General features: G+C 39.4%; 1 protein-coding gene across 4 annotated transcripts; it reads left to right on the forward strand.

Annotated features, from left to right (window-relative positions):
• Window positions 1–1,468: 1,468 nt before the first annotated feature.
• On the forward strand, window positions 1,469–26,878 carry MARCHF7 (membrane associated ring-CH-type finger 7). 4 transcript variants are annotated; one of them, XM_015634831.2, is made up of 11 exons: window positions 1,469–1,573; window positions 7,090–7,240; window positions 11,340–11,498; window positions 13,601–13,772; window positions 15,337–15,504; window positions 17,140–18,253; window positions 18,515–18,684; window positions 19,893–20,002; window positions 21,430–21,543; window positions 23,342–23,390; window positions 25,213–26,878. In XM_015634831.2, the coding sequence occupies exons 2-11, from the start codon at window positions 7,100–7,102 to the stop codon at window positions 25,236–25,238; spliced, it is 2,223 nt and encodes a 740-aa protein (XP_015490317.1). In that variant the 5' UTR covers window positions 1,469–1,573; window positions 7,090–7,099; the 3' UTR covers window positions 25,239–26,878. The 4 variants fall into 4 exon arrangements, with proteins under 4 accessions (XP_015490317.1, XP_033372084.1, XP_015490315.1 ...); XM_033516193.1 differs by lacking the exon at window positions 23,342–23,390 and having other exon boundaries at window positions 17,140–17,934; window positions 18,022–18,253; XM_015634829.2 differs by lacking the exon at window positions 23,342–23,390 and having other exon boundaries at window positions 1,470–1,573.
• Window positions 26,879–27,905: the final 1,027 nt, after the last annotated feature.

Genomic DNA, 27,905 nt, shown 5'->3' on the forward strand with positions numbered 1-27,905 from the left:
TTTAAGGATTGAATTTATTGTAGATCTAACTCTTTCTATAAGTGTTCTTGTTTGCTAGCCAGGAAAAAGAGCAGCTGCTACTGCTGGAATAATTCATGAACACATTCTAGCTGTCCTCTTCCCCCGGAGACAGTTATGCTAAATAAATGGTATTGTCTGGGGCAGCAGGCCTGCTTCTGGGTGCTATAGACAAGCTTTTCCCAAGTCCAATAAGGATTGCTCTTGGCATGATGGTGGAAGGCAACATGCCCATCAGCAAAAGAAATCCAGCAGCCTTTCTCTCCCTATCAGTTTTTGTTTCATCTTCCTCTCTGTTTACAGCTCTTCCCAGCTCTTCATCTTTGTCTCAAATTAACTAGTACTTTGCCCACTATTTCTCTGTGGGAGGAAGTGAATAAAATTCAATACAATCCAAACGTATTTAAAAGCATGAATGGATATAGAATAAAGGATATTGCTAAACATAGCAATAGGACTGTCTATAATTTAGGTGCCACCTGTTTAGTTTCTAACCAGCCTGGCTGGTCTTACACATGTCCCAGTTCTGTCAGACCTATTAGGCACGGACACATTGAATTTTTATGTGTTGTAGCCCCGTGTCAGGGTGGCTGGTTGTGTTTTCTTCCCTTTTTAATTTTTTTTTTTTTTTCTTCCTTCCTTTTTCCTCCTTTAAAGAATAGCCACCCTGCTACTGTTGCACACCCCTTTATCTGACTTGCAAAGCATGATCTGTGGCACTCAGTTTGATACTGGGATTCAGGAAAGCCCTGCTGCAGACGGATGGCAGATGGACGTTGGATCAGTAAAATACTGAGACTTATGACTGCTGTGGTACAAGTCCAGACTCCTCAGTAATAATAGGACCTGTCACAGAAACACAGTGTGAAGCCTCTGCCATGTTCTGTAGTGGCTAGGGACACTGAAAATCATCATTTGTTTACGATTGCTAATCTAAAACCCTTGATTATGTGAAGACTTGGCGTTTTAAGAATTTGGGAAGATTATCTCCTGATTTCCTACATCATGCAATATCTTCCCATCAAGAGAAAATGCCTGCCAATGTCTGTTACCTTTAAGAGGACAAAACCGAGGCCTCAATGCAATTAAAATGAATGGCAATTCTGTTGCTTGGCCGTTGAGGCGGCTGCGTCCAACATCCCTATTCCGCCGTGCCGTTCAGGCCCGCTGTACCTTGTCACGAGAGACGGGGGAATTAATTTACAGGGTTCAGGCAATAAAGTAAATGTGACACAGAAAACTCAAAGAAAACCGTATTGCAGTTTTCAGACTGAACGTGGAAGACGATTCGGACATCCCTCACGATGCTGCTCCGCGCACAAAAAGAAACCCTCTCACCCCCAGCAGGGTTTTAAAGCGCCCGCCCGCGGCCCGCCCGCGGCCCTCAGGGCTCCGCCCTCACCGCGCCCGTTCCGCGGGGCTGGCCTGCCCGGCCTCAGCTCTCGCGAGAGCTCGGAGTGGGCGAGCCGGGCGGCCTGGCGCCGCCGCCATTGTGTTGTGGGAGCGGCGCGAGCGGGCGGCCCGGTCCGGCCCGCGCGGTGGCCCGGCCGTGACGGTGAGTACGGACCGCCCGCGGCGGCCGGTGCGGCTCGGGCCGCGCCTGCTGCGGGGCCCCGCCCGCCCCAGCGGCCTCACGCCAGGGCCCGGGGGAACCATTTTGTGCCGTGCTGGGACCGACCCACCCGCCCTTCTCTCCGCCATCGCCCCCAACGGCCGCTCGGCTCTGCGCCCGCTCTCCTAGCGAGGCCGTGTGACACCTGGTGCCCTCTGTTCCTGTCCGCCCTCCTCGGGGCCTCTGCCAGGCGGTTGGGCCGGATGCTGACTGGGCAGCGGGATCGGGTGCGGCCCCGGGCGCCGGCCGGGCCCGAGCTGTGCGGGCCGCTCCCCGGGGCCTGGCGGGGGAGGTGCGGTGCGGAGCGCCTGCGGGCTGCGGGAACAGCCCAGCATTAGGGCACCAGCCGCGGCCGCGTGGGCAACCATTTGTAAATATTCTTGCTCCTCATTTGGCTTCTGAGAGGCTTCTGAGTCATTTGTCAGTTTCACTACACTGAAGGTTGAGAAAATACTCGTAAAGAAGAATTGCACAATCTGAAAGACTCGTGAGTACTGTCTTGTTTATCATAAAAACGTGACTGTGAGTAAGCCCCGAGGAAGACACACGAGCACAGGTTGCTCGGGAGAAAATCTTATGAATAGTTTTATGTTAAGCCACACAAAAACATGTAGACATGAGAGCTCGAGTCTTAGATAGAAGTGTCAGTGCACAATTCCAAGGTAGAAGAATGAATTTAGGAGCAGGCAGTGAAGCTTATGCTTCCCTCTGATGGAGGGTACAAGATTGCTTAAAACTGGTAGTAATCATGGAAGCTGAAGGAATCGAGGCAATCGATTTAGTCTTTTGAGATTGCATTGCTTTCTCTCAGAGACCTCTTGGATCTTTTATTGCTTTGTTATCTCCATCCATGGCTGTATAAGGGCTAGTTCATCTTTTATAATGCTGTTGGAGGGATGACAGATCAAGAAAGGCAGGACATTTGATCTGTGTGCTGAAAATAGGCTGTGCAGCTCCACCTCCTTTTTGAAGTTGGTCATCTGTTTTTCAGGTATGACTTTAAGTTTTATTTCAGTAAGAATTAAGTTTCATTTAATTCAGAGCTTGGTTTTTTACCAAGTTTTGAGAGGTATTTGCGTATGTCCCTTATTTCAGGAGTCTCTAGAGTTGTTTCCAGATTTTTTTTGAGGTTTTTATTGCTAAGTAGTGTAACATGGCATAAGCTGATGAAATATGTTGCTTTGATGAGAAGAGTGCTGATCATCTTGCTGTACACGTTCTCATTTCTCTGTTGTTGAGTATGAGCACGAATGGTCTTGAAATAATGGAGAAGTCAGAAGTATGTTTTCACTGGTTAATCTGTTGAGGATTCTCAATGAAGGACACATCAGGTGTGATATTCGAGTAAGGTGTTCCTTTACTTTTCGGCAACAACCAGGTTTTTAATCAGTTCAGACTACAACCCAATTTCTGTTACTCTGATGATTATTATAATTTCCTTAGAGATGGAATTTAAGTATTTTTTGGTCTTACTACCTTCTGTATAAATTGAGGTGTCTACTTTGTCATTATAGAACTCACTACAGCATGTTAATTACAACTTGGGGTTTGTTGAATTCCTGTGTGTGCAAACAAAATGCTTGAGCTTTTGAGTGTTTTTCTTCAGGAAGACCCTTAAGATGATGGTACTGTGAAAGGGAATCATTCTCATTCTGAAATATTGTGTACAAGCACAATATTCCCCTTGCAGACAAATATAGTTGTGGCTTTAATATGTGGTTGTTTTTTAGCATGAGACCATTGTGTGGCTCTGTCCTGTGCTCTGTGATAGTTTAGCATGCTCACCTTATTTATAACCACCTCATTGTGTTACCATGATCAGCATAAGCCTTGTATGTGTTTTGTTTTCAAGCCACCTATGAAGACAGTTGCATCTCAGACTTTCAAGGTACAGTGCTTAAATGGTATTCAGAGAACTCTGGGGAAAAAACTCCAAAACCCAAAAGACATCTTACTAGCGTTGATCACCAGAGCTGAAATGCCTAGATCTAGTTTTGTCTGTCTAGTAAATGGACATCATAGCTCCATTGACTTCAGCTTCATCTCTGTCCATCTGAGTAAAACTATGAGGAAAGGCTGAAATAATTTGGGCTGTTTGGCCTGGAGAGGACAAGCCTCTGGGGAAACCTCATTGCAGCCTTTCAGTACTTAAAAAGGGTTCATAAGAAAGATGGGGACAGACATTTAGTACAGCCTGTTGTGATAGCACAAGGAGTAAATTTAAGGAAGGCATTTTTTATGATGAGCATAGTGAACCATGGGCCCAGAGGGGTGGTGGATGCTCTGTGCCTGGAAACATGCAGGGTTCAGGTGGGATGGGACTCTGAGCCATCTGCTCTCGTTGAAGGTGTCCATGCTCGTTGTGGGGTGATTGGACTAGATCTTTAAAGATCCTTTGCAGTTCAAGCTATTCTATGCTGTCTACTAGTTGGATTGCAAGTAAATTTTATAATGGATGCCCAGAAATTGAAGAGCTCTGGAGTAGCAGATTTTAAAAAATGACTCATCTTAATGGTATGCTTTGTGTCACTGCATCTTTATTGAAAGGTAAAATCCTTTTTCCTTGATCAGAATTTCTTTGCCTAGATCATAAGGCTTTTTATTTAGCATCTTTTCTCTTCTGCATCAGACACGGCAGATGTCAAATGCCTGTTCTTACATGACTGATTGATCTTTATAGCAGATCCTTCTCATTTGCTGGCTGAAGCAAAGACTGCAGAAAAAAATGTAAGGTTGTATGCAGGAAATTAATCATAGTGTATATACGTAAACTGACACATTACATTTTGCCTTTTCTATTGTGCTGCCTTAACTTGGTTGAACACCTTTTTTTGAGTATAGATTCTGGAAGATTTATTCACTTGTAGGAAAAAAATACTCTGTAGATAGTATTATCCTGACATACTTGGATTGAAATCACAACCTGTGCTGATTTACAAGATTAGGCTGATGGGTAATGTTATCTGTCCTCTTGGGGCTACGACTGAAGGAGAAAATTAGTCTTGTGCCTATTTATGTGTATCTGTAGGAGCAATTTGCTAATTTTGGACTCCATTTCATCTTCTTCAGGATATTGGCTCTGGTGTCCACTCTTCCACCCTGTCCTGTTCTGTGTGAATGCTCTTATTTTTTTCTGTTCTGTGGATGGTGCATAACCAATTTTATTAGTATTAGATGATTATTTATAATTTAGTCTTTGAAGTTGTCTTGTACTTCTGTCTCCTTTGCTGATTAATTTGGACATTAATTCCTACTAGCAGGAGCTTTCACCCCTTCTTGAACCTCTGCATTTTCTATGTGTGTCCATGTCTGACTTTCACCTATGCTGTTTAATTCATCTGGTTCCACACCTGTCTGAAACAAAGTGATTCAGAAACAGAATGGTCCATAATAGAGGAGATAATACCGGCACTCTTTGTCAAGTACTTAATAGTACAGAATTGGATCCATTATTCCGTGTGCTTGTTCCTTGTATTTTATATCAGGGTAAAACATAGACAAGCAGTGCTTTGAGTGTCGGATCTCATCAAGGCATAAGGCTGTCCTGTCCAGCCTACACACTAGTCTCTAATATTGTGATATTATTTTAACTTCACAATTTACAACTTTGATACTTAGTTAACAGTTATTGCAGCTTCATACAAGTTTGCAGAGCACATTATAGCAGGTTATTCTGAAGGTCAGATTAACTGTCATTACAATTTAGAAATAAATGATTGTTACATTTTATTGAACTAACGATCCACTTGAAGTGGTGTCATTTAGATAATTAGGCTTGTCCTCAATTTCTTTTAAACTTCTACAGTTAACTGTTCTTTTGAACTCTGGACTGCTGCTTAGATAATTCTTATGGATACAGATGTGTTTACAACGTGAGAGTTGCATAAATTGCTGAATATTTACCAAAGGTATTAAATGTGATCTGGAAGATTTAATTAATTAATTCAGTATATTAATGCAAAGTTGGACAAGTGAGCATTTCAGATTCCTAACCAGATCTTGTTTACCTGGTGATGGCTTTTGCAAACACAAATGGGTTACTAGTATTGGAAGTGTGGTCTAGAAGCAGGTGTCCTCTGTAATACAAACCAGTAGCTCTTCTGTGCACAAAGGTAAACAATCACTTAAGCTTGCTATACTTGAAAGTCCTACTTGCACGGTTAAGTATTTTGTCTACTTTGTGTTTTGGCTGCTGTTTAAAGCTAGCTAACAACTGAACATGCATGAGAAAAGTGGTTAAGGAAACTAACCTCAGCTGTCCCAACTGTTAGAGAAGTCAGTGAACTTCTCTACAAACTAACTGTCTTTTACCAAGTATAATATGTAATTCAGCATGACTTGAGCAAAGATGAAAAGTTGTATGTGGACTCACCTTGAAACTGCAGCCAGATGTGAAGTGTTTCAGGGTTGATGTAGCAGAGTTTTGCTGAGTGTGGTACTGATGAGCATGATTGAATTGTGGAAAAAATGTGCTTTGTTGCTGGATAGGGTTTTTTTTGTCCGTATAGTTTACTCCTATTCTCAGAAGGCTGGGCCAGAATTAGAAATGGTTAAATAGACTGCAACACTTTGGCAAATCACTCTGTATCAGTGGGAGTCTCAGCCATCCTTTTGAGTTGTTATGTGTCATGCTACTTTTCATGTACCACAATATTGAGGATACTGCAGTTTCCTTTAATTTTTTTAAGAGCTACGGTTTGTGGTCTATTTCTGTCTGTACTATCCTGAGAAGGAAGAATCTAGCTGTCTGGAGTTCTAGGTAAACGTTAAGTCAGGTACCATTTCAAGGACAGGGATATGTATAGGAGCACTTCTGATGTGGAAAAGGCACCAGCATTTCTTTTGAAATTCCTAGGAATAGCAGAAGGCAGATAAACATTCAGCAAGTGAGAAGTGAATTTATGAATACAGTTGTGAGATACCCTGAGTTCCTTTACATATGTTAGCTTTCATGGGAGTTGTCTTTGGAGAAGTTGAGGGCAGATAGGCTGCAGATGTGTTTTTTCACAGGAGGGTGAAGTTTCACAACTTCAACCCTGAGGAATAAGTCTGAATATAATTTATGCAAGTGATGGATGGGGATGCAGTTCATTAGCAAAAACACAGTATATGAATTTAAGAAATCTGAGTAATCTGTTCCTGACTCATTTTGCATTGGTATGAGTACTGTGTGGTTCTTAAGGGAATACCTCTTACATTTATAATTGCAAGAATATATCGTACCAAATCATAAAAGGGACTGTAGTTTTCTAATGAGGGATGGGAGGAGATGTAAAGAGGTTAGAAAAAATAGGATAAGAACTTGTTTCCCCATTTTGCTGATGCACAGTCAGACCGAAGCACTGTGTAAATATTTGTCTGTGTGAATCATATTTATGTTACACCCAGAATGACCTGTGCCTATTCTGCATGAGTTCCCTGCATCTGTGAGAAAAAATGATCAGTATGTCCTTGTACAGGATACAAAGAATGGAGTCAAAACCCTCAAGAATTCCTCGCAGGATATCTGTTCAGGCTTCCAACTCTCCTCTAGGATCCAGAACTGGAAACAGTTTATCTGGTGCATATAGTACAAGAGAATCTTCATGGAGATTAGAATCTGGATACCAGGTAATGTATTTTTATTCTTTTTATAAAATATAAGTAATTTTAAATGTGTCTTTTTACCAAGAAAATCCCCAAAACTCAGACAAAATTGTTAAAATGCAAGAATTTACTAACCAAGCCATTGACAGTAATCAGTGAACTGGTAGTTCTAGATTTTCTGGTTTTACCTGTTCTTGTTTGTAGCTGCACCTTTAAAGATCAGCTGTTTAATGAATGAGAGGGCATCCTGATAATATGGATGTATTTTTTATGAGTCACTGCCATCTTAAACCTGGATAAATGGGGTTTTCTGTTGAGGGAGAGGTGAGGTTTTTGTTTGAACTTTGACATGTGTAGGGCAAGACGCTTGATATGTTGGTGATGCAAAAAGTGCAGGACTATGTTGTCAGTTAACAAGGCTGTACCATTCTGCAGCATCTCTTGTGTCTATATTTTGAAAAGGTAAGAAGAGGAACTTTAGACTCTGTCGTGGTTTGACACTGGCCAAATTCCAGGCACCCACAACAGTCGCTCACTCGTTCTCCCCTGCTGCAGCTGGGCACAGGAGGGAAAAACTTAATGAAGGCTTCATGAGTTCAGATAAGGACTGGGAGAAAATACTCCAAGGGCAAAACAGGCTTAAATTAAAGGTACAAAGTGGATTTACTACTAGCAAAATCAGAGGAGGATAAAGAGAAGTAAAATAAGCCCCGAAAAACACCTTTTCTTTTCCCAGCCCCTCCTTTCTTCCCAATGACAGTGCAGGGAGACAGATCATGGGGGTTTTGGTCAATTTGTCACCTGAGCTTTTCTTCCGCTTGGCTTAGAGTCCTTCCCCTCTGAGCCCATGGGGTCCCTCCCATGGGAGACAGTTCCCCATGAACTTCTGCAGTGTGGGTCCACTCTCACGAGCAGCAGTCCTCCCAAAACTGCTGTGGTGTGGGTCGCTCTTCCACAGAATGAGGTCCTCCAAGGACATGCTGCTCCAGCCTGGGAGCAGGGGCCCTCTCTCTCCACTGTGTCTCCCACTGGATCACAGCCTCCTCCAGGAATTCGCTTGCTCCAGTGTGAGCACCTCCTCCACAGACTGCAGGTGGATCTCTGCATCCCTCATGGACCCACGGGCTGCAGTGGCACAGCTGCTTTATCAGTGGTCTTCCCCAGGGCCTGCAGAAGTCTCGGTTCTGGTGCCTGGAGCACCTCGTCCCCTTCCTTCTCCCCTGTCCTTGGTGTCAATGTGTTGTTTTCCCTCACATGTTCTCACCTCCTACTCTGTTGTGCCTTGAATTAAATCTGCATCTCTACTTTTGTTTTGATTTCTTCTGAAATCTGTTATCACAGAGGTGTGTTAGCATCATCTGTAATTGGCCTAGCATTTGCCAGCAGTACGTCCATCTTCAGAGCCATCAGGAACTGGCTTTGCCAAGCAAGGTGGACACTTCGAGCAGCTAATCACAGAAGCCACCTCTGTGGCCCCCCAGCTACCAAAAACCAGGCTGTGCAAAACCAACCCAGACTCACATTAGCCTGTCATGTCTGTACGTTAGGACAGCTAGGCTTTGTGTGCGCTACATGGGACTGAAAAAAAGGCCTTTTGCTATTTCACAAACAGCATTTTGCACTAACCGAACTATGTTTGTAGGGAAGGAGAGCTGTGCTCAAGAGGAAGTATTCACACTGTTCAGGTACTTGCAGTTTGGGAGAGTATTATGGGAAGCAGATATTAAACTACTGTAGAAATTATTTTTGACACTTGGAAGCAACAGATAGCAGTTTGGCTCAATTATCTTTGTGCTTTTTTTCTGCTCCTGTCAGCAATTCCCTCCTCAGTTTTTGGCCCAGAAATGTAACCCCATTTTGGTCTTTGAAATGGCAGAAATTTAACTCTGGGATTAAATGTTCATCTTTAAAAAAAAGAAAAATGGTTGAGAGTTTGGTCCCTGCTGACAAGCTGTCTGGGGTATTGTATTATATAACACCTTTTTGAGAAACAGTTATAGAAGTAATGGAACATTATTTTTAGCACAATTAAATGTACGTGTGTTACATTTTTGTTACCTCTAGCATGCATGTGCTTGTTATTATATAGGCTATAGAGAATGTACAAGGGGAAGCAGTTGTCAGTCATTTTTATGTTTTGGAGTCCTACATGTGTTTCGCTGTCTGGCTGCTCAGCAAAAGCAAATCAGATAGTCTTAGTCCTTTGTGGAGATTTATGGACATAGTCCACACACAGTGTGTGTATACTGAAAGCCATTGATCAGAAGAGAAGTCTTCAGCTGACCTGGTGTTGTGAAATCTGATCTGTTACTGCTGTAAAAGGATTTTGACACAATGTACTTTTCATTATTTCATTTATTACATGAACTGCAATGTGCTTACTGCACTGTGTGTTCTTTTGACTATTTCCTGTTAAGCAAAGAGATTCTGCACTGAGGAATGATCTCATAACACTTTGCAGTTAAAACAGAAGGGAAAATCTTGTATAGAAGATTGTGTTGTACCCCTTTTTTCCACTCCCAGTTTGTAGAAGGTAGTCTGAGAGCACATTATACAAGACTTTTGCTTAGTGATAAAACCATAGGGAAGCTCTCCCTCTTGACTAACTTTGGTGCTTACAGAGCTGGTAGGAACAAATTGCATTATTCCTTGCAGATTAAGATTACAGAGACAGGAGCAAGAAGGTTTAAGTCCAGTCAGATAGGAATGCAAAGGACTGCAGGTGTTTTCACTTTGTTAATCCATTCAGAAACCTACCTTAAAGTATTTAAGATTTAGTTCAGTTACAAATAATTAAAAATTTGTCATTTAGAAGAAAAACTTTGATTATCAGTAATTCTTCAGGTATAAACAGGACTTGGATTTTTAATACAGAATTTCTATAAAGAGAACACTTGATTCTAGGTTAACTCAAAAACTTTTGGGACAGATCAGTCAAATTTGTGTTTGGTTTTGATTAGAGCTAACAAATAAGAAAGGTTTCTGTTGGGTGGGTTTGTTGTCCTTTTTTTTTCATACAGGTATGGAATTCTCATACGTCATGCACTTTTGAGATCGATCTGGGTATTAGCCTCTGCTTATCTGAGGTGGCATAACAAAGAGGTTAATTGTAAACTAATCAGATGTGTCGGGATGTAGTGTTGTTGCTAGGTAACTTTAAAATACAAAAATCAGTGTCACGATATGAGAAAAAAATTCCCATCCTTTATAATACAACACAATAAACATTTTATGACAAAGGAATTATGAGTTTTAGGGTTTTTTTCAGTGGAGGCATAGGGTCAAGAGTAGTTTATAAAATTGTTTTGAATGTTTTCCTGATCACATTTTTCAGCTACTGAAAATAGAGACCATAACCAGAATACCTTATGTAGGGCTTTATTGTCAAGTTCTGACAAGGGATGCTAAGTAGTTTTAGGCTGAACTGAAGGAAAAAAACAAGCTGAGATTTTTGTATTCTATTGGTTGGTTTTGAATGCTTTGTTGTTGCTTTTAAGAAATGGTGACGGCAACTACTGTGTTTGTTTGTAGTATTAATAGTTTATAGAAAGAGAATGGACAAATAATCACTTAAAAATGCTGCTTAGTGTTAATAAAATGGTTGCATTTCTGTTATTGCTATTCATTTTGCTAATCTCCGTGATTATTCTATGGAGCAAATTAAATTGCAGTCTCTTTCCTCAATTATAATCTATTAATTTAAATTCAGCTTGCTTTAGTGGCCAAAGAGGTGTTTTTGTTGTCATGGAGACCCTTTCTACACCTGTAGGGGTTTTTGCATAACACTTAAAAATTAGGCCCTTAATTCTGCCCTGTTGCTGCAGTGACAAAGGATAATGTCTCAAAAGCCTTACACTTCAATTTTTTATTGTCCTAGGTCAGAACAGAGGAGAGATGAAGGAGCTGCTATAAAGTACTTAAAAAAAGCCAGAAACAAACAACAAAAATCTCCTTTTGCCAGTGGTTCTCTCTAAGCCTGTTTCATTTGTTGGCTATCCCTCAAGGTTTCTTATTAAATGTGTCCAGATTTGTGCTTCCACTTCCCTGTATTTTCAATATTCAGATCAGATACTGAGTTATTTCTGAGTTACAAGATGCATATGATAATCATGTTGTTCTTCAGGAATCCGGTGTATTGAATAGTTCCAGTAGAGACTGGAGTATTGGAGAAAGGGACACCCGTGAAACTCCTTGGAAGCTTACAGCGTCATCTCCAACTCGCTACTCAGGGACCATTGATCACCCTCATTCTGGAAGATTTTTGGGAAGCAGAAGCAGATTGGTGAGAACTGTTAATGTGTGATACTTGGGAAAAAATATTGAAACCCCAGGGTTTTACTTTAGTCTTCCCAATCTGAAAAGCTGCCAGCAGGGCCTCTCTATAATGTTTCTAGGTAAGTAAATCTTACTAATTCAAGATGGAGCAAAAGCTAGAAGATAACAGTGTTAGAAAACATTCAGAGGATGAAAATAGCATTGTCTGTTAGTTTTACTAAGAGTTAAGAAATACATTTGAAGTCAGTAAAAAGAAAAAAGGAGGGAGTGATTAGAATCTCAGGACATGTTATAGTCCTGTTGGTGGCAAAGTTGCTATTAGCTGTACTTGTTCCCTCAGGTATTTCCAGGGGGGTGTTTTTTGGATGCTACTAGCTTTGTGAGTTAAGACAAAGTTCATGGGTTTGGAGACCTGCTTTAGGAAATTTAATTGGGAGATCTAGTTTATAGTCTACTTGTTCTACTTAAATGCTGCTTAGATCATAATGTGAAAGAATAGTTACTTGAGATTCAAGACTCAGGCCCAAATAGTTTGTCTTAACTATGTTGTAGAATTTGCTTTTTTAGCTCCCAAGAATAAAGTAATTTGCTTGTGACATGCTTACGTATTGTACAGTGACAGTAAAACACTGACAGTAAAGCACAGTAGAACTATTAAGATAGGAAAAGCAGAAAACTGTGAACAAGTTAGATGGGATGATAGCAAAATAAAAATTCTGTGCACATTCAAAGTGAAAAGGTTTTGGGTTCGTAACAGTGCTCGCATCGTTAAAGAGATGTTGGTTTTCTTAGGTGACTTGAAGGTGAAGACACTGAGATATCAGGGGTGAGGAGGGAAGAACAAGTGTGCACGTGTTGGTCTTCAGGGGAAGTCATGGTAGATGGCTACATATAGTTTAAATGCAAATGGAATCTGTGGTTCTAAGTGGTCTACCTATCTAGTTAAATTAGTGCTGTAGTTTTCCAGGTGAAAACCCTTTTTTTCCCCATTAAGGTTAATTATTCTCTTAAAGTAAATTCTAATGCAAGTAAGTCTTGCAGAAGACAGTCTGAAAATTCCACATATCAAGTAGTAAATGATTAAAAGATAAGTTAAATAGAAGATAAATAAGGGAAAGTAACCTGGCTTTGTACTTGGTTTCTGATGTTAGTTTGTCTCCCCTATCTGTTTTTTTATGATGTGATAAGGGAAATACTTAAGAGACTTCTTAGTTTGAAAGAGTAAGAAGTTGTGGCTTAAACTTAGTAAAAACCATAACTCAGTAGAAATAAAACACAGATATAACATACTCTAATTTTGTTGATCTTTAAAAGATCTTGGTTGTTGATAGTTTCTGGGAAGACAAAAAGCTCAATTCAATTCAGCTGTTTAACTGAGCTCAACTTTTTCTTCTTTATATGAAAAAATAAACTCGATGTATTTCAAATAGAAAATGCATGCCTTGACTGTAAGTAACCATATGAGCAGCTTTGTAGGCTATTTCGATTTTCTTTTCCCTAAGTCCTATAGTGCTGGCTTTTGAAAACTGTTTTATTCCAGTGCTGTAAACTGGAAAAATTGGTTTGTACCTGTTCCTTACTCTGAATTCCTTCAGTTGCACTTGAACTTATTGTAATCAAAATATACTTGTTTTAAACAGTTTTCCTGAAGCTTACTCCTTAGCTAATTATATTTTAGCTTGATAAAAAATAAGTTGGATTAGTTAAACTGTTAAATAAAATAACGTAACTCTTCAGCTTTGGCCATTTCTAGAGAGCAAAGGATCTATAAAACTATATTTTTTTATATATCTATTGTATTTATAGCATCTTACAGGCCAGACATATGGGTTGTTTTCCCCTTTTTACAGCAATTTTAGGTTGAAAGCCAAATCTATCTGTAAAGGAAATACGATGTCGAATGTTATAGAAAGTGACTTCTGTTGGTAGGACTGTATTGGGTAAACCTGGAAATACTAATCGAGCACAAGTATAATTCCTACGTTATTTTTTGAAAAAAGGTTTTGCATCTAAAGTTATTCTTTACAATTTTTGTGAGTTTTACATTGTATGCACTTTTGTGCAGTGTAACTGTTATATTATGTAATTTATTTTTTAATGTTATTTCAGTCTACATCTTCTTCCTCTCATTTCACATCTGGGTGTTACGGTGAGTCTGAGAGAACTCAGGGAGCATATTCAGGACTGCATAGCCAGCAACAAGATAGCGATTCAAAGAGACCTAAACTATCTTGTACACCTACCTCTTCTGTGAGAAGTAATGGCTTGGCTGCCTTTTCAGGTGAGTTACATCCAAATTATCTGAGTAGTAAGATCAGGTTTTATCAAGTTTTAAAATACTTGCTTCAAATATTACGCTTTTATCTTTCTTAAGTAATAAAAATTTATTCCTGTCTGAAGAGTATGTTCACAATGATAGCAGTATCCAAAGTTCCGAGTGTGCTGTTAACATGGTTTTTTGAAAATCCAGTTGTACTCATATAATTTCAGAATTATTACCTGTACCGATTCCATCTGTGGTCAAGCTGAACTTCATGGCTCAAACGTACCTTAAATTGGTTAAGATTTCATGAATGCAGCTGCTCTTATTTCATGAGTCGAATGGTGTTGATATACCAATGTGTGCCAGGGACAGCAGAAAGGAAATCTTTATCATACTTAGCAATATGTTCTAGCACAGTGTCATGCCTGGTTAGGGCACTATTGTTAGGGGTCAGGGAGGAAAGTGTTCCTTTTTTAGCAGGGCCTGAATTAATTATCTAGGTCCTGACTAAAGAAACATTCTACACTAAGGTCTCTTTCAGGAAAACCTGAGATTTTCCTTAAAAGCTGTAAGTTTGTGAAACTTGGGTAGACAGAATTTATGCAGTATGCCAACAGAAGTCTAAAGCTCAGGAAGTAATGGTCAAAACCTTATACTGAAAATATTACTAAAAAAAAGTAATATGATACAGATCATAAGATTAATTCAGATTGCCCTTGTGAGTATGGATTAATGGATTTTTCAAATAAAAATTAAACAATTACTGCTCAAACCTCAGTATTATTGATACTTTCTTACTGTGTTAATGAAATGGCAACCATTAACATTTCTCATTATGGTGTAGGACTGTTTATCTTTCCATTTCTACATTGGTTAGTCCTCACACTGCTGACCAATGAGTGCTTAAATTTGGTTTTCTAAGTTAGCAATGAAATGATTTCAAGGTGAGTTTTTCAGAGTTTTTGAAGACAACTCTTTTGGAACAAGACTTTTTGTCCACAGCTGATGTATGTACAGTTCACTATGCAGTTGTTGGAGTTAACAAAAAACAAGGTCTCTTTTTACACTCAAGTGTTTCACTCTGTAATATTAACAAGGATGGTGTTAGTCATTGTTCTTAAAGTTGTGTCTAAACTGCATTTAAGCTTCATCAGCTGTTTTTATGAGAAATGAAAATTTAACTTAAGTAGTGTCAAGTAGAATGGCAGCATTTACTAAGTCTCAAGCTGCTGTTTTGCTACAGTGTGAAACCTTTTTAAAAACTAGATACCATTAGGAAGCAAGATGCTACTTCTCTTCCTCTTCCATCCTGTAAGAGTGTTAATGGGTCTGAGTCTTCACAAAAGTATTACTATGTTTTGTTTGATTTAGCTTTCAGAACTAATTTGCTGCAAGATGAAGTGAGTGCAGCATCAGCAGAGTGCACTTAGCCATATGTTGGCAGCTGGTTCCTTGGTCAACCTAGTGGTAATGTTAAACTTGCCCTTGATGTAAACAACAAAAGTGTCTGCATAAGTGCCAGTTTTAATGTATTTTTAGATTATTACAAAGCAGGGGGTTTATTTACTTTTTTTTTTCCTAGATTCTTCATGGAGATGCAGTAGGATTCCTAGATCTTCATCAGTAATGCTTGGCTCCCTTGGAACTGATGTGATGAGAGAGCGAACACAGTCAGAAAGAAGAACAGATCTGTCTGTTAATAATCTGGTGGATCCCAGCTACAGAAACAGTGGCTTTTCACCTTCAACATGTATGTTTTGTGTAACCGAAAGCTCATAAACCTACAGTTTGTATGGTTTTTAGTTTCTTAACACATTCATAGGATCACAGAATGATTTGGTTTGAAGGGGACCTCTTGTTCCACCCCCTGCCATGGGCAGGGACACCTTCCACTATCCCAGGTTGTTCCAGGCCCCATCCAACATGGCTTTGAACATTTCCAGGGATGGAGCCTCCAAAACTTCACTGGGCACGTTCTTTTAATATTTTATTCAAAACACTAACACAAAATATATTTGAAAGTATCCTTTTAGATAAAGTTGGTTGACCACTTTCCATGCATTGACCAAACCATCAAAGGGTCTGTGAATGATCTAGCTTGTAGATGCATTCAGTCATGTGAAAGTGGTGGTGGTGGTGGCCACTCTAACTCAGTGATTACTCAGTAAAGCTCTTCTCTTGTTTGTCTTAAAATCTCTTCGTATTTAGGTATGGGAAGAGAAATAATGCTGATTTGACCCAGGAAAGTTTTTTTCTTAAAGGTGCTGCATATTATCTCCTTTTGTTTGGGTTCTCTAACGGTTTTTAGGGAAAAATGCTAGACTACTGAAAATAAAAATTAATAAACACACAGTTAACATGAGGTGAGAGGTTTGTCTCATGGCAACTGGTGGGACTAGTAAGGACTTCTGCTCTGTAATTTTCACTTTCTGTTCAGAGTGCTGTGACCTTCTAGAGCTGTCTCAAGGGAAGCTCACCATTAGTCCTGATCTGCAGTGTTTTGCAGATGCATTAGTGATATTTTGTAATGCAGAAGTTTAAAAAAAAACCCCACGTTTCTAAGTATAGAAGATAAGTAGAAGATAGAAGCTACTTTCAGAATTTGCCCTGTAGTCTTGCCGTGACAGAAGAATATATTTTAATGTCATCATACTCCTAGCACTTTTTAGTAAGTGGACAGTTCAACTACACTGCCTGGTAGAGTCTAATGGGAGAAGTGGATTGGTGAGCAACCTTGCTTTGTACTGTGTATGCTGCATTTCTAGCAGTAGTGCTGCTATTAAGTGCTATAAAATTAACTCCTCAGCTGTGTTCCCTGATGTGTAATCATAAGTATATGGTAGATGATTGGCATCTGTGCAGATGTTTTGTTAGCTGGAATCTGCCAGGTAAGTAAAGCTCATCTTCAGCAGTAAATGGTGATTGCAATGCAGAACCCATTAAGTCACCAAGTCTACCAAAACTACAAAGATGAAAGTTTTAAAATTGAGAATACATAGAGGCGTTCTGTTTCCTACCTTCATCTATCCATGCTTGTTCCTCCTTCCCCCTTTTCCCACCCACAACCCCCCACTGCAGCCGTTTGAGGAAGGAGACTAACCACCTCAGCTGCTTCATGTGAACTACAGTTCATCTACAGTGGAATTCTTCCCAGTGTGTTGAGATACTCAGACAGCATTTACAGAAGATATGCTTGTAAGAATGATAGAATGGTTTGGGTTGGAAGGGACCTTTAAAGGCCCCCTAGTCCAGTCCCCCTTCAGTGAGCAGGGACATCTTCAGCTAGGACAAGTTGCCTAGAGCCCTGTTGAACCTGACCTTGAATGTTTCCTGATGTGTTTGAGCACATCTTGTCATAGTATTTTCCTCTACTTTTCTGCAACAGATCTTCAAGACAGGCCTGCCTCTTCATATGCAGAGGGAGCAAGACCAAAAGAGAACTCATTGAGCACTTTGAGGCTGAATGCACCCATGAACCGCCAGTTGCCTTCTGATCATCAGCCATCTTTTTTCAACAGAGACTCTAACATGAGCTCTTCAAGATCCAGCTATTCTTCAAGACAAAGGAGAAATGAATTGGAATCTCCCCAGAGGAGTGTGCAGCCAGCATTTTCTCTTACTGCCATTAGAGATGAAACCCCTTCCTCAAGTGGTTCCGAAAGGGTTTTATCTACTCAGAGGTCACTGAATGAGTCTGCAGCTGACAGTGAAGGGAGGCGCACAACCAGACAGCTGCTGTCTCGTTTAGCATCTAGTATGTCATCTACATTTTTCTCTCGAAGGTCTAGCCAAGACCCATTGCCTACAAGATCTTTAGGCTCTGAAGAGTCAACGGTCATCCCAAGAGTTCAAGCTACTACTCTGTCAGGTAGTAATGGAGCTGCAACTCCGGAAGTTCCAGGACTTCAGTCATCCGAAGCTTCTCAGGGGTTTAGTTTTCTTGGACGAAGATGGGGTTTATCAGGAGTTTCACAGAATCGCAACTCTGATTCTGATGGGGAAAGTTACAGATCAGACACTGAAAGTAGGAGCACAGGATCCTGGCTGTCATCCTCTTTGAGGAATAGATGTACACCTCTCTTTTCCAGAAGAAGAAGAGAAGGAAGAGATGAATCCGCAAGGATCTCTTCCTCTGATACAACTTCTAGATCACAACATGTCTTTAGAAGGAGAGAGTCAGGTGAGGAGACCTCTCTTGAAGCATCACATAACCCTCCACGGGCTTCTGTTAGCAGACCAACACCTGCAGTATCTGTTATTTCTACAGCTACTTCCTCCCCACCAGATTCAGCCCCCAGTGGAAGAAGTTCGGGAATTCTGCCTGGTTCTCTCTTTCGCTTTGCAGTGCCTCCAACATTAGGAAGCAGTCTGTCTGATAATCTTATGATAACCGTAGATATTATTCCCTCTGGCTGGAATCAGTCTGATGGACAAGAAAGTGGAGAGTCTAAAATACCACCTTCAAGAGACCCGGAAAGACTCCAGAAAATTAAAGAAAGGTAAGGTGGCATGTTCTTTTGCAATAGTAAAATGTACCTGTTTTAACCTGAGAGGGCTTTCTGCAGTCATGACTTTAAAAGAAAACTTTCCTTTAGATGAGGTGGCATCTGAGTCCCCTGTCACCTATATTCTCACTTTTGTCTTAAAAGAAACTTGTTTTAATTCTCATAGGTTTGAGAATAGTTTGATAAGTGGAATTTTCCTTATAAAAAGTCCTACATGAAATGTCACAGCATTTGTTGGTATTCCATCCTATTCAGCCTGCTTTTAGAAGATTCTGAAGACGAAGAGGGTGACTTATGCAGAATCTGTCAGATGTCCTCTGCAAGTTCTGACAACCTTTTAATAGAGCCATGCAAATGCACTGGAAGTCTGAAATATGTTCACCAGGAGTGCATGAAAAAATGGCTGCAGTCAAAGATAAATTCAGGTAAAGCAAACTCTAGACCAAGGTAGACTTCCAGTTACACAGGGAGGCTTATCAGAAGGACTGCACTTACTGAGGTATTTAGTTGAAAAGTGGGGACAAACAGTAAGTAGTGTGGCACTTCCAGGCTTTTTGTGTCTGTGCAGTTTCTCATGTGAGTAGTTCCAAAAACTGTATTTCTTGTTTAGAGAACTACATTTTTTGGGGTTGTCTACTAAGATGTTAGATAAAAGATAACATAGCAGAAGTGTAGCTTTAGAATTGCTCTGCCACTTTTCAGTCATACCACTTTGGGTGGCATTTGTTCCCCAGTCTTCCCTATGGAAATCGTTGTGCTTTTTTTCAAGACTTCTACAGCCAAACTTACTGTTAGCAGTGATTGGAATTTGAAAATGCAAAATTGATTTCAAATTGTAACTCAAGTATGTTAATTTTTTTTTGAGATACTAACTCCTGGTCAAGGCACTTTAAAATTGCTTGTTCAAAAATTACTTCAAAGTGCATATAAAATTCTTTAAGAAACACTTCAAATACTGCATGCTGTAGAAATATTTTTGTAACAGATTGATTGTCTGGTTTGTAAGTATCATCTACAATATTCTTAAAAATAGGTGGCTTGATCAAAGACATGAAATACTTTGTACCAAAGGAAGGTGCTAGTATCTGACATTTTTTACTTGGCACCAGAGGATACACATCAGAGTAGGGATGTTTTAGAAGCCTCAGCCAGTAGAAGGAATTAATTTGAATTATTTAACTATATATAAAGATATAAGTTCACTATCAACTTGTTTTGTTCATCTTGTTGCTTCTAGAGGGGTCTGTTTTAAAACTGGTACTTAAGACAAAATGCTTCTTAACAATATCTTTATTGTTGTATATTCTTACTTTTGTGTGTATTTGGATTACATGGTACAATTCAGAAAGCCCAAGAAGCGATTTTATGCCAGATTTGCAGGAAGAGGCATCTTACATCCGGAGTGAGGCAAAATAGGTGCAGCTGGATAGAGAATAAACATTCTACAGTGTTTAAATTCTGACAGCAGCAGATGTCACTACATTCCTATTAGAGGCTTTCTTTTCTTCTAACCTTACTCTGCAAAATAAAGCCATTAATTACGTAGAGTTTTTAATGTTTATATGAGTGTGTCGTATGTTATAGATTGTTGAAACTTGACACTGAGTTTTTGCCTTGCCCGCCTCCCCACCAGGTTCTTCTTTGGAAGCAGTGACAACTTGTGAATTGTGTAAGGAGAAGTTGCATCTTAATCTGGAAGACTTTGACATTCATGAACTCTATAGGGCACATGCAAATGAACAAGTTAGTATATTTTACCTTATTTGCTAAGTGTTATTTTAGTGGTGGGAGGGCAGTCTTTGGAGAAGCCAAATGCATCTCCATTTCAGAAGGACTGTTATGCATATAAAGTAATGTTAATGTGGAACAGATTTTTCTCCTCAATATTCTGACTACCACTGCCTTCCTGTTACGCTTCCTAGAGCTGAGCCTTCAGTAAGTGTAATATATCTCTTTGCATATCTGTCATCTTTTAGGTTTGTAATCCAGTGTCTCTGCCACTGCATACTGGTGCAGTATGAATTCTAGCATGATTAGATTGAATTTCACATTAAGTCAGGAGTTGCCATCACTTTTAGCAGTTTTTGAACACAGTTTAGCAGTTGTTTTATATACACAGTTACAAACTTCTTTTGTTTCATTAGAGTGGTAGAAAGTAGCCACTGCTCTAGCAGTTTCTAACTGCTCCTTCAAATAATTTCCTAACTTAAAAATAGTCAAAGGCCCGTTGGTATTACTCTTGTTATTTCAGATAGAATATCTTAGAACTACTGGATTGCGTGGTATTTAAAAATGAGTAAATAAGATGAAGCTGGTGTTTTTAATAAACTTTATTCAGAGTGTTTTCCCCTATTCTCTGGGCTGTATTCTGACGATATACACTAATACACTGACGATAAACACTAATGATACTAGCCTACCTCAGATGTTTAAAGAAAATACCAAGTGACATCAATTTTGGGGAAAACCACCAGCCTCTCATTTTTTTATTTAGAGTAAGTTCTTGCCCTAATACTCTTAATTCCTATCAATTGGGGCAGTCTCTGAAAAGTCTTTCTCAAGAGTGCCATCATCTCGTTTTAGTATTAGTGCTTATTGGTTGCTGTCACTGCACTTTAATAGAAATAAGAAGTTTCAATATTTTTCCTAAAGAATTGATTAAATTATCTGCTCAGCAGAAGCATTTTTAAAGTTTTTCTCTTATCTTAGTGAGTAGAGGAATTTTCTCAAATATTTATAACATCGTAACATTCTTAAAATATATTCCTTTATTTTGGCTTTCTGTGAAGCCTGGGACCACAGAGCAGAAACCAGCACTGTAGGTTTTGTTTCCCCAAGTAATACGATACTCTGATTTGCACATTCTTTTCTCTGAACTAATCATGCTGACTGAGATTTAATTTGTAGAACTGTATTCTAATCTTCAAGGATAGCATGTTATATTTGGGTTGGACCAGAAGTATAAATAGCTTTTCAGCAGCTTAAATTTTGTAGTATTACATTTTTCAATTCTTTTGGAACAACAAGAGATAGATAGATAGATAGATAGATAGATAGATAGATAGATAGATAGATCTGTAATTCCATTAAAATCTAATTGTTGTTCTATTCAAATCATATATGCAGACGTATTACTGACATTCTGAATGTTTCTTTTGATCTCCTTTAAGGCAGACTATGAATTTATCAGCTCTGGTCTCTACCTTGTAGTGTTGTTACACTTATGCGAGCAGCGCTTTTCTGATATGTTAGGAACTGCAAACGAGGCCAGCACACGTGTCAGGGTAAGTATGCAGTGATTTTCTGGCAGGAATTGTTCATACAGAGAACTTGGAAGCAGAAAGTTAGCTTGAGTGACCTAGGTGTTAGATACTCAAGAAACACACTTTTTAAACAAATTTAGGGCTAAAATGGGCTGTTCTTGTCAGTGCACCACATTTGGAAATTGAAGGTGTTACATACTTGCAGGTACTCTGCTACGGAATGCTTTTTGACAAGGTTGTTGGTAATTCATTAGTTAGCATACGTGTTGTCACCATTATTGTGAATTTATGAAAAACTGGAAGGTTAACCTTTCTGTGTGCCAAACATGCAGTTAAGAATGCTGGACTACCTGATTTGTTTAATTTTTCTCATTATGCAAATCTATATTGCAAAGGTCTAGAATTTGCAGTGCTTGTCTGCTGGAGTACACCGAACTGTGTACTTGAATATTAACATTCTGCAAGAGCCTGTAGCTGTGATTGATTGAATGATTTCTCTGGCATTAGTCCAAGCTCTTATTAGTTGCATTTGACTCGTCACTTGAAAGGCCTGGCTTAGGAACGTGTTAAGTACACCTCTAACCACTGAGTGATCAGCATACAGAGTTCTTTCTGCATGCTGATTCACTCTTAAATCCAGTATTCTACATGTTTATTTGATACTTGATAATTAATCAGTGCTCTTAGTCAACTGAGCTCCTGAAAAGCTGGTTATTTTTAGGTTTTTTTGCTTACATACAAAGAAGGGACAATATTAAGCTTATCCAATGCATATGGGAATGGTTGACTGCTAGCAGGTATTACATTAGATTAGATCTCTGGAAGAGGCAGGACTGTGCTCTGTCTAATCTCTTAATGTATTTGGAACAGTGCTTCTCTTTTCTGTACAGATCCAACATAGGGCTTGTATTTGGTGGTCCAGTTTCTGTGCTACAAGTGTAGAGGTATAAAAGACAAATGCTCTAATCATAGCCAGCACCCAGCACAGGTTAGCTTGAGTGTATTGCAGAAGATATTTTTACTGGTTTCCCATCAGAGGAGGTGTTAAATCATTTCATGTGTGATGCTGCATTTTGAACCAGTGAGAGCATCAGTGCTGATATTTGATATCGAGCATGTGAGTAAGCCAGGGAAACTAATTTTATCTGCTGTATCTCAGTACTTGGACTTTTAACTGAAGCAGTGATGCAGATTGGCAGTGACAAAAGAAAGCCACTTGGCTGAGATGTGTTATTCATAGGAATTTTGGCTTTGGGTTTTGATACCAAGTGCTTCTAACATCAAACCGCCACCATTGCCTAGTAGTAATCCTGGTCTTAAGATTTTAATCGTAAACAAAAACTTGAAGTGTGTTTATGCATTTTTCATGAACCACATTCATTCAAAGGGTTCTGTTTCGTCATACTAGTCATGAATTAAATGATATGGATTTAACTAATTCAGGTCCTTACCATGACTATGTTTTTCTGCATTACAGTTTTTAGGAATGTTTTTCATTAAACTGACACGTGTTTATGTTTGCTAGTTTCAAAATCAATGTGTGTTACAGACTGTAGAACGTGGAGATGATGTTACAAGCTGCTACCACAAACATTTTACATCTGAAATAACTGTACAATAGCAATTTCATGTCAAATGTGTGGGGATTTATATTAAATTTTGCATTGTTTTTTGTAAGTTGTGCAAATGGGTTAGGATAACCAAGATCTGTCGTGAAGCTTTGGGATGTAAAAAGTGAAGAAAACTTTGCTAACTTGTTGCAAATTTCTGCAGATAACTTTGCAACTTTTAAACTACTTTCTCTCTGCCTTGTTTCTAGTTTATTAACCTTGCAAGAACTCTTCAGGCACATATGGAAGATATTGAAAGTAGGTGCTTCCCCTCCTTCCCTCCCCTCCCATTAGATCAACGGAAAGCTAATGAGTACAATCCTCCTTGCCAAGATTCATAAACTGAAAACATAATAACTGAAAACCTTACTCAGCAGTGCTTTTTCCATCATCAGTAGAATTATTCTGAGGGGGAACCAATTTTAATTCTCCATGATTAATTTCCCAACAGCAGAGTCATTTAGGCTACAGAAGTGTTATCTGCAATCGATAACAAAATTCCTTAGTAGTTACAGTTTGGTTATTGTAGTTCAGGTAATCTGTAATTACCGGATAAATGGTGACCTTTACGTTGTTGCCTTTCACAAGAGTTTTAGTAGGAAAGAAGCATTTGGAACTGAATTTTACTGCATTTAAATTAGACGTTTGTATTGCCATTTTTCTTCTCTTTCTTGGCCTCTTCTCCCCTTTGTTTTTGCCATTCACACACACTTTTTGGTTGTGTGGGTTCCTTGATCAGACCTGTCAGACCTTGTGAATGAAGTCTAAAGGTTGCCAGTTTTGGCAAAGGATTAGCCTACTTTTCATCTAAGGGCTTTTTTTAGTGTGTTTAAATTCAAAGCTATATGCTGATACATCTAAATTTCTGGTAAATATACCCTGGGTCTATTTCTGGGCATGTTGAGTAGGCAGTAGAAGGGTAGTTGGTGTACCCTTTTTTTTTTCCTAGTGTGCATGTGAGTGTCTGTCAACTGTATATGGGTTTTCAGTACACAGGATGCATTTGGAATACTATAAGGAATGGGAGTGTGTGTTTGTGAAGGAGGAAGTTCAGTGATTATTTCTGCATTCAGAATGGTCAAAGGTAGACTTGAATTCTGAATTCATTCCTAAGTTATGTGCATCCTTACTGGAGGAAAAATTGAGTGTCATTTTTACTCCTTAATTCAATTTATATTTGATTCAGCCTTTAACTTGCAGGTGAGGAATACTGAGTTCTAGATTTCTTACTGATGCACTTCAGTTACATTTCTCTTCTAAGAACGGAAGAAGCAAGGAGTCAGACTTTTCTTCCTTCTGTGTTCAGGGATGGAACAAATTACTCCAGTATAAATACTTCCTTGCCTGCTGACCTTGCTTAAGAGGACACACTAAATTCCTGTTACAGACAAGCTAATATTTTACAAACCTAATGTAGATGCGTGTACTGACTTTTCTATCATAGTTGACAAGTGTGTGTTTGTCTTTGAATTCACCTTGCAATGACAAAATCCTGTGCATATGTCGGCTTTGTGTTCATCTTGCATATGCTGAAAGGACAGGAGTGGAGAGAGGAGCTGCTTCCAAGTAGGCCCAGGTTGATTGCATTAAACAATATTTGTATATATATATATCTAAAAAAAAATTATTTAAGAGTCTGTGTTTAGACTGCTGAATCTTTCTAGGTATTTTAGTATCCAAATTGTTAATCTAGTGAGTAATTTCTTTTCCTTATGTTGGGTGCTGCTGTAATGGATTGAGTATATCCTCCTCTGACTACTGCTGGAATTAGCCACTCTAAGAACTACATAAAAGTTGAATCTCTGGCGTAATTAAGTTTTCTTCCTCTTATTTTGAGGAAGAAGAGTAGGAGGACACTGCATATTGCATGTTCTTTTGAGTTTTGATTTGAAAATGCTGTATTTTTCCAACATGAGATGCATTAAAGAATTAAGCTATGTGATTACTCAAGGTTTGGGTGGGTATTACAGTGTGCTGTTTAATATTATAAAATCACCTTTATTTCCTCTACTCATCCTAAAGTGCTTTAATTTCATACATTTTTGTCAAGGCTTCTGATTACACTACATTGTTCCAACAGCTTCTGAAGATGATTCTGAAGACTGATGCTGGTAGAAGTTTCATACTGCAAGAAACAAACGGAATTGCTGCCGAAATGCTGAACTGGCAAGAACATCAACATGCATTTGTTTTATTCCTCTCCTTAGTAAAATGTGCATTGAATATTACTGTAGTTTTTGAAGCATTGTTGAATTCAAAATCAACTGCTGCACAGTGGAGCTCAGTGGACTTGAGAACTACTCAGCATGTGTGAGGATTAGATACATAGAAAGCAACTTCCCTTTTTAAATTATGAGAATGTCGTGCTTTGTTTTGGAAGACATCAGGTTCTGAATATTTAAGGAAGCTCTATCCCCCTTTGTGTTTTTCTTCTTACTGTAGTCAGACCTCTGGTTTTGTCTTACCGAGTTTTGCTCCTGTACTGGCACAAAGGGATTATAGTGGGTTTCAGGGGGAGGGTGGGGGTGCCCGTGTACTTAAATAGGTTTTGTTTGGGTGTTCTTAAATGCCTCTTTTGCCGCATCATATAACTGATTGCTTCCATTGTTAATGAATGAACAGGAGGATAAGCAAGATACTGAAGAGACTGTTAGGGTTTGGGCTTATTTGAAGATTATTATTTAACTCAAAAAGCAATAAGAACTTGCAGTGGTCTTTTAATACTTGGTGATGGCTTTTTTATGTACCAGTTTGGAAATCTGAGATTATATTTGATATCATGTGGCTGTTCCATTATGGAATATTGCAGGCGTAAACTCTTGCATTTCAGCATTCCTAGCAGATATGCAACTTAACAAAGACCTAAGGTTGTTTAATTTAATCAGACTTTTTTTAGATCCCACCTTCACTGTTCAAAGCACTGGTTATCAATGTGTTTTCTAGTGTTGTCACTTCTTTATAAATAAAGACAAAAGAGGTATGCATCTCTACTGGTATTGTCCATTTTATTTAAATGTGGATCTCTACCAGGACCTGCACTTGAAAACATAGAAAGCTGTAGACTGTGGTATATCTTTACTAATGTTTATAAATTCTTACCCAGATATTTAAGATTGTTCTGACCATTTGGATTAAAATGCTTTCTACAAATGGTCGTACAATAAATTCTTCTACATGTATTGGAATTGTATTTCCTACAGAGATGTGATAGTTTTGTAATTACCACAGTAACAATGTATCTGCAAATAGTACAGTATGTTGAAATGCCATGAGTTTAGTTTGTTATAGTATGTAAAACTAACTTGTACAGATGAAAGGATGTGCCTTACCAGCCAAAATGAACTCATGATTTTTAGAGTTAACTTTGCTAGCATTACATGAGGTGGCCTGTCATCTGTAAGACTTGAAAGAAAATGGAATGCTAAGGAAATGGCATATTTCTATGCCCTTTGTGGTAACTTCAGGCATTCAATGCCAGAAGTTACAAGTATTACTCAGTAATTAGTTGAAATACATCTCTGGGACATTGATCTGAAAAATGAAGGTCCAGGCAGATGTGAAGATGTTTCTAACTCATTTCTGAAGAAGGTGAATTGAAGCTTATTAAAGTGTTCAATCCTTGCTGAGTTAGATGGTACAGCTTAATAAAATGTCATACAGTGAAGCAGTATTTCATATGCACTCAATACATTTAGGGTTACAAGCATGGATTCTGATACCCTAATAAATTGATGACTTGAAGGATATTTTAAAAATTCTTTATTCAGTCTTTGTAACAAACACCATTCCATGGAGGTAAGCAATGTAAGGAGCTCCACATACAAATGTGGTTGAAATGATACATATGTTTGGTGTCCTACAGCCTTGTCGAGCTTCAGTGCAAATTGAAAGAGTGACATGGGGCAATACCACGGTGGAATTTGTGGAGAGTAGAGGGTCTGAATGCACCAGTTAGGAAGAATGCTGTCACCAGACCCAGCTGCCTTCTCAGAGGAGAGCTGCCTTGCAGCCCTGATGCCCTACAGCTTTAGAAGGGTAGAGCCTGGCAGTGGTCAGATTAGTTGTCTTCTACATGGAGCTGTGGTGTGAGATGTCAGTCCATGGGAGCACCTATCTGTGCAAGCTTTTGTGGGTCCATGCAAGTGCATTTTTAGCACACTGCGTGCATGTCCGTGCAGGTGTCTGTGCAAACATGCATTTTGCCTTGTCCGTGCACGCATGCACCCCGTTTGTTCCCTGGGTTTCAAGACAAAAGGAGTAACTGTCTTTTTGCCGGTTCTAGCAGTTCACAGGCATACCTGATCCTCAGTGGTGGGCCCAGAGCTCCCTAATGAGGCCAGTGATGACAGATCCACGTGAGAATGGGAACAAGCTGCAGAACTGAGTGCCCTCTCCCATCCTGGGGTCGCTTAAGAGCTGTGAGGTTGACAGGGCGCAAAGGTGTTCAGTGCCATCGTGAGTCTTTAGGGCTGTGGCTCCTTCAGAGGTCCTTGGTGCTCTGCTGGATGTGCTCCAAGTGTCCATCCTGGGCTGCTGTGTTGGGGCTGAGAAGTAGAGTATGTTTTTCCATGACACAGCTCTGACTTCTGTGTGTGAAGTAGTTTTTATCTGTGCCACCCTCTCCTGCCAGTTTGCACTGCGCTGACTTGCCTTGTTTCAAACGTCCCTCTTGAGCACTGCTGCACTCCTTCCAAACCCAAGGATGGGCTGGGCTCTTCTGATCATTAACACTGCAAATAAGAAGGCTGCAAATGTGCAGCACAGAGGACCCCA

The sequence above is a fragment of the Parus major genome, chromosome 7 (assembly GCF_001522545.3).
Source record: "Parus major isolate Abel chromosome 7, Parus_major1.1, whole genome shotgun sequence".
NCBI lineage: Eukaryota > Metazoa > Chordata > Aves > Passeriformes > Paridae > Parus > Parus major.

Excerpts from the sequence above, each read along its gene's own strand:
- MARCHF7 (XM_015634829.2), top strand. The coding sequence starts at position 7,100 with ATGGAGTCAAAACCCTCAAGAATTCCTCGCAGGATATCTGTTCAGGCT. Across the intron at positions 13,773-15,336 it reads TGGCTTGGCTGCCTTTTCAG|ATTCTTCATGGAGATGCAGT; the intron begins GTGAGTTACATC and ends TTTTTTTCCTAG. Across the intron at positions 21,544-25,212 it reads AGGCCAGCACACGTGTCAGG|CTTCTGAAGATGATTCTGAA; the intron begins GTAAGTATGCAG and ends TTGTTCCAACAG.